General features: G+C 46.1%; 1 protein-coding gene across 2 annotated transcripts in view; it reads right to left on the bottom strand.

Moving 5' to 3' along the window:
• Nucleotides 1-10,910, bottom strand: part of ADAMTS9 (ADAM metallopeptidase with thrombospondin type 1 motif 9) — a 144,286-nt gene that overhangs the window by 19,981 nt on the left and 113,395 nt on the right. For both annotated transcript variants that reach the window (XM_032801023.2, XM_032801024.2), the window contains exon 31: nt 1,319-1,489. In XM_032801023.2, coding sequence (XP_032656914.1) covers nt 1,319-1,489 — 171 coding nt within the window. The remainder of the gene's footprint in view (nt 1-1,318; nt 1,490-10,910) is intronic.

Below are 10,910 nucleotides of genomic sequence, written 5' to 3'. Positions count from 1 at the left end.
TGACCATCCACGCTGGCCAGGGAAGGTAAAAAAAAACTCCAAAGGGCCTCCTGCCAATCTGCCCTGGAGGAAGAAATTCCCTCCCGACGTCCATAGCGATCAGGCCTAAACCCTGAGCATTGGGCAAGACTCACCAGCAGCACCACAGGAAAGAATTCTCCTGCAGTAACTCAGATCCCATCCATCCAACACCCCTCACAGACCATTGAGGCAGACTTTATCTGCTGATAATCCAGATCAATTGTCCCAAAATAAACTATCCCATCAAATCAATCCCCTCGCAATACTTATCGAACTAGTCTTAAAGCCAGATAAAGTCTTTTGCCCCACACTCCCCCCCTCTGAAGGCTGTCGCCACAGACGAAACGACTTTCCATGTCCTAATAGTTGTAGAAACGACTATCTATTTCAAGTCAAAAAACTTTTCCTAAATATTCAGTTTGTTAGACAGAACCATCTTTCCCGCTGTGTGGTCCTACGATGAGTTAGGTAAACCTAGAAGCTTAAAAGAATTTCCTCTCCCTCCACTACGTAATCCCCGGCCTGATATATTATATAATAGCAAGCCATATCCCCCGAGCCATTTCTTTTGGCCAGGCAACAAGCCAAGCTTTGAGCTCTCCTTTCATGAGCAGGCGTTTTTCCATTCCTACGGATAATCCAGTAGCCCGTCTCTGAACCTGTCCAGTTTGAATTGCATCCTTCTTAAACATGGGACAACCAAAACGCAACACTCCAACATAATAAGGCACACGGCCACTGAAATAACCAGGTGGGGGTCTCAAAACGTCAGCGCCCTTATATAACGGTAACTGACACCTTTGCTCTTATCCTAGGGTATGATGCTGGAAAAAGTACCTCTGCCTAAGAATGCACCCCTAAACCGCATTTGCTTTTAAACTGCCATATCGCATTGGCGGCTCATAAAACTTGCTGGTGGATTCTCTGCAGCTTGAGGTCTTCAAACCACAATTTTGAGGACTTCAATAACTCAGTCATGGGTTAGGGGTTGTTATAAAAGTGTATGGGTAGGGTTCTGTGGCCTGCTTTGTGCAGGAGGTCAGACTAGATGATCATATTGGTCCCTTCTGACCTACGAGTCTATGAGTCTATGAGTTTTTTGGTGACATTTGCACCAAGCTGAGGATCAGCGTCACTCCATCCAAGCCAAAGGAACTCCATTGATTTGCTCCAGTTGAGGGTTTGGCTCCAGCTATTCAGAGGGTACATTCAGACCCTGATCAGACTAATGATGTTGAGGGTCCCAGTCCAATCAGCAGAATGACAATCGCTGCGGTAGATTCCCTATGGTGCTCACCTCAGACCACTCCCCTGTAATCCAGATGTACTCGCAAGGTGGTAAATTGCAGCTCTCCCTATCAGAGGGGCGCTTGCTCGCATCACAATTCACGTTGTCCTCCTCTTGGTTATTCTGATTCATGCACACAACTTTCCGGTACCGGGACCCTTCCCCGCACGTTTTCATGCACTGCCAATAAATGAGAGAGGTCAGCACAGACGTCCCAGAACTTCATTTTAATTCACGTAGTGACTCAAAAACATTTCCCCAGGACAAATGATAAACTAATGGTACTTATGAATGCTGTTGCTTTCTGCTATTAGTTATTTGTATCAGAGGTAGCGATTAGCGGCCACAACTGAGCTCAAAGCCCCACCGTGCTAGGCACTGCACAAACTAATAAAGAGAAAGAGCCCAGGTCTTGCAGAGCAAACAATTACATAGTAGGGCTGCTAATTTTGGTTGGATGTATTCCTGGAGGTTTCATCACAGGACATAATTTTTAATTAAATATTCATCTTTAATTCCTGGAGACTCCAGGCCAACCCTGGAGGGTTGGCAACCCTACTACATGAACAAGACAAAGGGTGGAAGGGGAAACAGAGGCATGAAGAGGTTGAATGATTTTCAAAAGGTCACACAGCTAGTCAGTGGAAGAGTTGGGTATATAACGTAGGTTTTTGGATTCCCAGTCCAGTGCCCTACCCGCTCACTAGACCCTACCTGCCTCTTATTTTCTTTCTAACATGCCTATTTTATATCCAATTAATGTAAAATATGGTTTTGCTTCCTTATTGGCCATCCTTATTTTGAGACTAGGAATTGTTCAGGGGCTGCTCGCAGCCTGATGTAACAAGAGTTGGCAAGAGTCAATAGGGCGGAACTGATCAGTTTTTAAATGCTGGTGGATCCAATTTGTCCTTGGCTACCTTGCGCAACCCTGATGGAAGAATTAACTTCACTGTGGGTTTATGTATTTAGATTTAGCCAACAATATACTGAGGAGAATGGCAGGTAAGCAGGTAAGGTAAGAATGGCAGGTAAGTGGAGGGTAGACAGAATGTGCATGGAAAAATGAGGGGAAGATAAACTTGGGACTCTCGTTGATGGATTGGCTGGAGAATGCACATTTGAGGAGAACTGGACATGTGATAAGAATGACCAGCAAGGAAAGCATTGGAGGAAAGGGACTGCAATGGAAGACAGAGAATACAATGGAAAGACTCTGCCAAGAGATGACTGAAGAGAAAAGGACTTGAACTCCAGGGCCTATAATCATAGGGGTAGATTGACTTCTGTATTTGGGGAGACAACTCCAGCCAGGCCAACAGGGCCGCTTGTGGGGGGCAAATTCTACACCCTTCTGAGACTTACAGTTTGGAAGAGCAATGCTCCCCCATAGCCCTCCCCAAACTATGTGCATGCCTATAACCTGTGCCATGAACCAGAAGGAGTGGCAAATAATCATGGGCACCTCTGACACCATGTAAACGGGAAAAGGAGTTGAGAAGTGAAGTGAAGTGAGGTTTATGTCTTTAGATTTATTAAAAAGCACCTATCACCAATATTAAAAAATAAAAAATGATTTGTGTCCTACACAAAAGATGGGAGCCCAGAGAAGGACTCCGGAAGAAAGGTTCCTCAATGATTGCTCATTTCGAAAAACAAGCTAGCTACGTATGGTACACATCTGGTACCCTTTACAACAATATTTCAGTGCTTCACAATTTTGAATATATTTATCCTTCCCACATCCTTGTGAAGCAGGGCAGGGCCACCCCCATTTTACAGAAGGGGAACTGAGGCACAGAGAGACTATGCAGCTTGCTCAAAGTCTGTGGCAAAGCAAGGACTTGAAGCCAGGTCGCCACTAGACAAGATCCCTAACCTCTGGACCAGTCTATGTCTACTGCCCTACAACCAAGCCTAGGAACCTTTGCAACATACCCCAAAGCTCAACAGACTTGGGCTTTGTTGGGCCAAAAGTAGGGGGAAGTGAGACTTCCAGAGTGAAGCAGAGCCACCTGGGGGGGCGGAGGCAAGTGGGGCAATTTGCCCCAGGCCATGGGCCCCACAGGGGTCCCGTGAGCTCTGGCCCAGCAGCTGTCCGGGTCTTTGGCCAGCATTTCGGCAGTGGGGTCCCTTCAGTCGCTCCGCGTCTTTGGCCGGCATTTTGGCGGCAGGGGGCCCTTCAGTGCTGCCAAAGATGCGGATCGACTGAAGGGCCTCCCACCGCTGAAATGCCGCAGAAGACCCGGACCGCCGCCGGGTGAGTACAAGCACTGAGCTCCCCCACTTTGCCCCAGGCTCCCTGAGTCCTCTGGGCGGCCCTGGAGTGAAGGGAGCCTGTCAGCTGGCCCCTTTCTTTTAAACCTGGGTCTGTCAGCTACTCTGATTGCAAACGCCATGTTACCCCTGATAGAGAGGAGCTCTCTCTCTCTCACAACCTGGGCCCAAATCACGGAGGGCTTCCTGGGTCAAAACCTACATTTTAGACTCCACTTAGAATCTGACTGGAAGCCGGTGCAGACCTAGGAGCATCAGCACAGCACGTTCACTGTCTGGTGGAGCAAGCAGCCTTCTGTGCTAATTTACATTTCCAAAAGATCTGGAGGGGTAGCCCCCCGGGGGGGGGGGAGTGCACTGCAGACGTCTCGCCTCGAGGGGACCCAGGCGTGGCTCATTGGAGCAAGGTCCGCATTTCGAAGGAAAGGTCGTCCCTGGTTTCCCAAGCACTGGTGAAGAAAAAGCAGCCCTACTGAGACTGCTTGGACTGTGGGAGGCCGACTGAGAGCAGAACGGGAGCTCTTCATCAACCAAAACACGCTAGGCAAACAGGTCCTGTGTACACGCTTTACCCACCTTTGGCTGGGCTTTGAAAATCCCTTGATCAATGGATGGAGAGGTTCACTACTGCTCCTGAAAGGGCCATTCCAGACATATTAAGGCCCAATCATTCAACCCTCTCTGTGGCACTACTCTCATGAGTAAGGGCTGGAAGAGCAAGCGCCTAACTGAGCTTAAAGGTTAAAGTAAGGGGAAAGGGCAGCTCCCCAACCCATGCTAAAAGCAGGAGAGCTCCCCTTCTCAACTTGGCTTGAGTAAAGCGGGCTCCCCTCTCTCCTCCTTGGTTGGTTCGTTGAGAGGTCCCCCTACTGCTTCAATCTGGTTTAACCACTGCTGCTACAATGCACAATGCCAAGCCCAGCAAATGCTTTCTAAGCCTTCTGCAGCCACAGGAGGCAAACTGGACTTGTCTCCTTGTACTCTGTTAGTGGAGAAACACTCTGGTCACAGGGTCGTGCTGAACTAGGGCATGGCTCCTTCCTGCACTCACACAGATAGAATGCGCTTTGAGAAGAGAACCGACCAAAAATATGGAAGGGTCAGAGCCATTGACAGCAGAAAGGTCAAAATAAAAAATTACCAGAAGCTGCTAAGCTTTCAGCTACCTGGAGTCGTTAACAGACTATTTCTTGAAATTATCATTGGATATAATGTGCAGGAATTGTCTTCCTCTAAGCAAATTCAATCGGACTGCACGCACACACACAAATCTGCATGCCAAGTTACCTAGGTTTCATTCAGCTAGCTTCACCATTTGTACATCATTTTCAAGATCTCTGAACCAGTCACTGCTTTCCTATGATGAGTGAGAGCGACCAAGTACACCTAGGCGAAAGGCAGTACAATCAGAGCCTTTTATTTTTAATTAGCTGTCAGAACCCAGACTGCAAATTATTTCTTGAGAAGGCTGAAATAAAATGTCAATAAGTAGAAGTGCTGTGGTTACGAGCAGCATAGCCCTTTGGATGCAGAGGGCTCACAGGAAATGCAAGTTAATACTCAACATCAATATTTAGTAAATAGTAATCATGCAAAACTGCAAACACCCCCACCCAGCAGCATTTATTTTGGAGGAGTCATTTAGCAGCTCTGAGGCAAGAGTCAATATTAAAAAATCTGCAGTCTGGCAAAAGACCCCACGGGCTGCATGTGCTTTCAACCTTATTTACTCTCTTGTTGTAAGTCCCTAGAGTGGAAATTTCCCCTAGGTCTGAACTGAAATGTAGCATTCCTAAGGGAAACAGAATAATTTGCTTGACTGTGATGTCTCCAGAGAGCGAACCAAATGTGCTAGAGTTGCCCTTCTCAGGTATCGCCTCATGGTATAAGGAGAGAACTCCTTTATATTACATTTAAAAGTGGGTTACTGGATTCCCTAAGCACAGTCAACAAAAAGCATTAATTGTCACCTTTCCAATGCAGCCATAGTCCTCCACTCTAATTAGGGAGTTTCTGCAGAAACCTGGATGTGGTGGGAGAGGGAATAAGTTGTATGAATTTTAAGCTAGACTGATGCTAGCACCAGTAAATGAAGAGAAACTTCATATAATGCCAGCAATAATACCACAAGCAACAGGTACTGGAAGCCCCCTTGCTAGGCTGCAACATGTACTAGAAAAAGTTCAGACTGTCACATTGTCCAAGAGGCAGAAGAATCCTCAGACATGACTTCCAGTTTGCCCTTAGATGCCATGAGGAAAAGATAAAGTGACTGACAGATACAGTGACAGTATATTGCCATATTGTGTTATTAATTTTTAATTTGGGAGGAAAGAAGATCTTGCAGTTAAGATACATGGACTGAGACCCAGGAAATGAGATTCCAGTTCCTGGCTCTGCCACAGATTCCATAAGTGACCTTGGGCAAATCGCTTCATCTCTCAGTGCCTCAGTTGCTCACCTATAAAATGAGGAACCTTGCCATGTACCCTAAAGGGCAAAAGACCTGGGCAAAGAGGAAAGGGAAGCAAGTCTAATGCATCTCCTGCCTTTCTTCTGTCTTATCTATTTCAGCTCTGATTTGGCAAGATACTTAAGCAGGTGCTTAACGTTAAGCTCATGAATAGAGCTGGCCAAAAATTTTAACTTTTTTTTCCCTCACCAAAAAAATCGCAGCTTTAGGTCAACTGAAGCATTTTGTGAATTCATGTCAAGCAAGCAAACAAAACAAAAAAAGTAAAAAACAAAATCAGAACATTTTGTTTTGACATTTTTCAATGGGCATTCTGCCTAAGTTAGGACTGAAAATTTCCCCTGAAGTAACAAATGCCAGAAATACACAATTTCAATTTCATATATAATTTCCATTCTTTTGCAGCATTCTTGTATAAGGAAGAACATACAAATTCTTTCCCTCCCAATTTTGTGCTTTTCCTTTTGGTCCCACCTAGGGTGACCAGATGTCTGTATTTTATAGGGACAGTCCCGATATTTGAGGCTTTGTCTTATATAGGTGCCTATTTCCCCCCCATCCCCTGTCCTGATTTTTCACATTTGCTGTCTGGTCACCCTAGTCTCACTCCCACTTCGTCCTTGAAATTAACAGGCCTTTTCTACTGACATCCATTTCATAGAATCACTGAGTAGAAGGCAAGAAGGGAACATACAGCCTGATCTCCCCTCAGGCCTGCTGACAGAAATTCCAGGCCCCAAGGCAGAACAGTTAGTGGGTCCCCTAGAAAGGGATGGCTGAGGTTTGATTTGTGCAGGATGGGCTGGAGCCGGGCCCCATGCTGCTGCTGGCCTGTGGCCACATGGGCATGCACAAACCTGGACGTCGTCCGCCTGACATTTGGGTGGTGCTGTGTGCCTGGTGCCCAGTGAACTTCCAGCTGTGCTGCTGGGTTCGCTTTTCTGGCACGGCCAGGGCTTCTACCTGCCCACCCGGCTGCCTTCACTGCTGCCGATTTTTAGCCACCAACTCTGTGGGTGCTCGGGGACTGGAGCACCCATGGGAAAAAATGGTGGGTGCTAAGCACCCCCACTGGCAGCCCCACTACCAGAACCTCTCCCTCCCCCAGTGCCTCTGGCCCTTTGCCAGGCCCTGCTGATCAGCGCCTCCCCCTCCCTCCCAACACCTACCGCCTGCCACAGATCAGCTGTTTCTTGGCATCTGGAGGCACTGGGGAGAGAGGGGAAGAGCAAGGGTGCAGCATGTTCTGGGAGAGGGGGCGGAACTGGGTGGGGGCAGGAAGAGGCGGGGCCTTGGGGGAAGGGTTGAGCGGGGTGGGGGCAGGGACAGGGCAGAGCCGGGGGGGGAGCACCCCCCTGCAGATTAGAAACTCGGTGCTGGCATGCATGCCTAGGAGCCCTGTGGCCTTCCCATGGGGTTTAAAAGGGCTGGGGCTACCGACTACCACTACTATCAGCCCCCCAGGCCCTTTTAAATCTCCCGGGCCCCTGGGCAATTGCCCCCTTTCCCCCATCAGCAGGCCTGTCTCCCCTATATCAGAGGCCACCAACACCAGAGGCACCTGCCCACTCAATCCAACCACCTCAGCATCCTCAGTGCTGTAAGAAGCCAGAAGAGTTAATTAATCGATATAACAAGAGATGGTTTCCAGGATGTTCCCTATGGCTTTTCACTAGACTAGAGTGGTGTTTTAAAAAATGAAAAAAAAGGAAGACTAAACAATGCTTGACAAACTCCCTGTAAAAAATGAAATCAGAAAGTGAAGGGTGCTGTAATGTTATTTTAGGTCATGCCATTCACGTCAGTCTGGGTTTACTGCATTCCTTGTTCAGAGCATACTAAAGCAATCTGTGCCTCGGCCCTATGAATAACATGCAAGCTATAGTTATGGCTGGCAAGGAGGTGATTTTGCTTTAACTGTACATCTGACAAAATAAAAACTAGTCCAAGAGAAGGACTTGGAAACGGATACAAAGCGACAAATTCAAAATGGGCGACATCCGCAGTGGGTTTCAATTAGTGATTCTTCATGGGCAAGGAGGGTTTTCTCTCCTTCCTCTATCCCTAAAGCTTCCTTGGAATCCTACGTGTCACATGCTCGAGATCTCCAGAGTGCACACAGTCTGGTGGGGAGCCCTTTAAGAAACCAATGTGAACATGTGCCTCCCACAAAAGGGGTGGGAAGAGGAGCAGGTTATTCTCTCCAGTGGCAAAAAGTGAGAGAGGGGACTACAGGCTGGAGAAGTTCCTTTAAGGGCTAATTATGCTGTTTGGTAAGTACTAAAACTGCATGCTGGTTGGTGATCTACTTTCCTTCCCGGTTGCACATTCATTAGCTGAATGGGTTTAATGTGCCCCGTAGAAGAGAATGTGTTGTTTGGCCTTTTGCACAGCTCAGACTTTTGCAAATTTCTTTTCTGCTAACACACTTCTGTCTGAGGCAAACAGCTCATAGTCTATTCTGTTCTGCCTCTGCTTCTTACCTCCTCAGTCTTCTAACTGCAGGGTCAGATCTTCAGCAGCTGTAAAATGGTGTAGCTCCATTCAAGTCAATGGACCTATGTCACTTTACACCAGCTACAGATCTGATCCCCGAGGTTTCTAATAGTCTTGGAATCATTCCTCAGCCGCCCCCGCATATGAATCTATCATCATTACAGCTTTCAAACATTAAGATTATGGCACAGCTAACGGAACAAAGTTGGTTAAATTTGTCTGTAACATAGTCCATAAGGCCAAGTACTACAGGGCCGTGAGGTATATACAATAATCTGTTATGCTGCAATGAGTGAGTGTACCGTACAGTAATGAATCAAGGATGAGCTAATAAAAGAAAGAATGGAGCTGCTGCTTTGACCTTGAATCTTCTTGCTGCAGGTGAAACATTCCACAGCCTTTGCAAGACCGAAATTTTTTTTGTTTCATCTGTGAATTTTTTTCCTTTATTTCTTGTATACAACCACAGAACAATAATAAAGAAAATGGGAGTTTTCGAGCACACCAATCTTCTAAGCAGGTGATTAACTAAGCTGATTACCCTTCTTGCAACCAGGAGGATTACCATAGGCACATGGAACGTGAGGACCATGTACGAGTCTATACCTGGAACCAGCTAGAGCGAATGGCCCAGGATAGAGGACTCTGGAGATCTGTGGTTGGCGGCCCATACCCCGACTGGGGTGACGGGCATGAGTGAGTGAGTGAGTGATTATAGTAAATGGGCAGCACTAGATTGTCCTTTGCATTCTGAATAGCAGGGATCAGATTCTCATTTAAATTGAAGACCCCGTCTGGCAGCGTAAACAGGCCTTAAAGAATTTATTCCTGCTTTAAGACCCTTTTGCATTGCAAAAGCATTGTAAAGGGGCCTTAGTGTAAATGAACACCAGGCCCTAGATCGCTTAATGATTATTCTGCTCTCCTTATGGGATGGAATCTGCACCATTGCAGCCTTCATTACTAACCACAATGTACATAGGTTCAGGACATGGGCTCTGATCCTGCACCATTAAAGTCATTGGGAGCTTTGCCATTGATTTCAATAGGTCCTTAATGCACACCAAACCCCCACTGATATCAATAAGGGTTATGTGCCTGCAGCAGGAGGCAGAACAAAAGGCACATTAAGCAGGTTGCCATTTGGATTGAAGAGGAGATTCATGAAACGTTTTTGTTACACATGAGGATGCAAAGCAATTCTCCTCACAAAAGCAGCAGAATAAAACCCTGTACTTGAAGCTCTCTATGCTCAGAAATCTCTCAGCTGTTTCTTACTATGAAATATCCAGCTCCAGGGTTCTCACTGAGATCAGGATGGCATTTAAAAAAAATCCCATAATTAAATATTGACAAATTTTAAAGTTGTTTCTATTTTGCAGTGTTTGAAATAGACCCACAACTTTCATTTCGCTAGAAATCAGCAAAAATGTCTGCAATAAATGAAACATTTCAAAAAAGTCAGCAGATTGTCAGATTTTTTTCAAAAAAATACCATTTTTTGGACAATCCAGCAGAAAAATTTCGAACAGTCCTACGCTCACCCTTTTACATCTCTTGGCCTGTTGTGTAACACAGGGATTCTTTTGGGAGCCATACCTCTCCCCTCCCATTCACCACTTTGGGGAAACTACAGCAGAAAAGTAATGTTAGGAAGTTGTGTGTTTTAACTGTGTTAGAAGGTAACGTAGCAGCTGGAAATAAGGGGGAGGAGCTAGTACCATGTGACCAGTCAATTGCCAATTGATTATGCTTTGAGAACCTCTGACATAGGCCATTTTAGAACACAATTGGCTGTGTTCTCATTTCTAGTATACATTTTGTGAACGGGGATTTATAGACAATCATATTTATCTTCAGAAAAATAATCTGGCATCATATTAAGCTTTCTACATTAATAATTGTCTTTGGGTCCTTCATGTTGGTTCATTAGAAGTCTAAATTCTGACTGCGGATGGCCTAAGAGGCATAAAAATCCTGCATTTAGATAATCAAATTGGCAACCCGAATATCCAAATGCACTATTTAGACAGCTGAAAAGTGGATGCTACATCCACTTGTAGGCCTTGGTAGACAGGAAGAATCCATAGCTTCCCTGCTGACCTTAGAAAGGCCTCTGGTTTCATCCTCATTTGCCCTTGCTATATTCACAGGGTCCAGCAAGTCTGTCATAATCTCTGCTATAACTATCATCATCCCACTTAGACACATTCTAGTAGGTTTACCACAAGTAATGCTGAAATTCTAACAATGCCTGATACCGCATGTAACCCCAACAGACCCTGGTCGTCGGCGAGCGGGATAGAGCCTAGGACCTCTGCAGCTTAGCATGAGCTAAAAGCCATAATGCTCTTA

The sequence above is a fragment of the Chelonoidis abingdonii genome, chromosome 17 (assembly GCF_003597395.2).
Source record: "Chelonoidis abingdonii isolate Lonesome George chromosome 17, CheloAbing_2.0, whole genome shotgun sequence".
Classification (NCBI taxonomy): domain Eukaryota; kingdom Metazoa; phylum Chordata; order Testudines; family Testudinidae; genus Chelonoidis; species Chelonoidis abingdonii.
The sequence above is the reverse complement of the archived record's forward strand: the minus strand, read 5'-3'. Positions and strand labels throughout refer to the sequence as shown.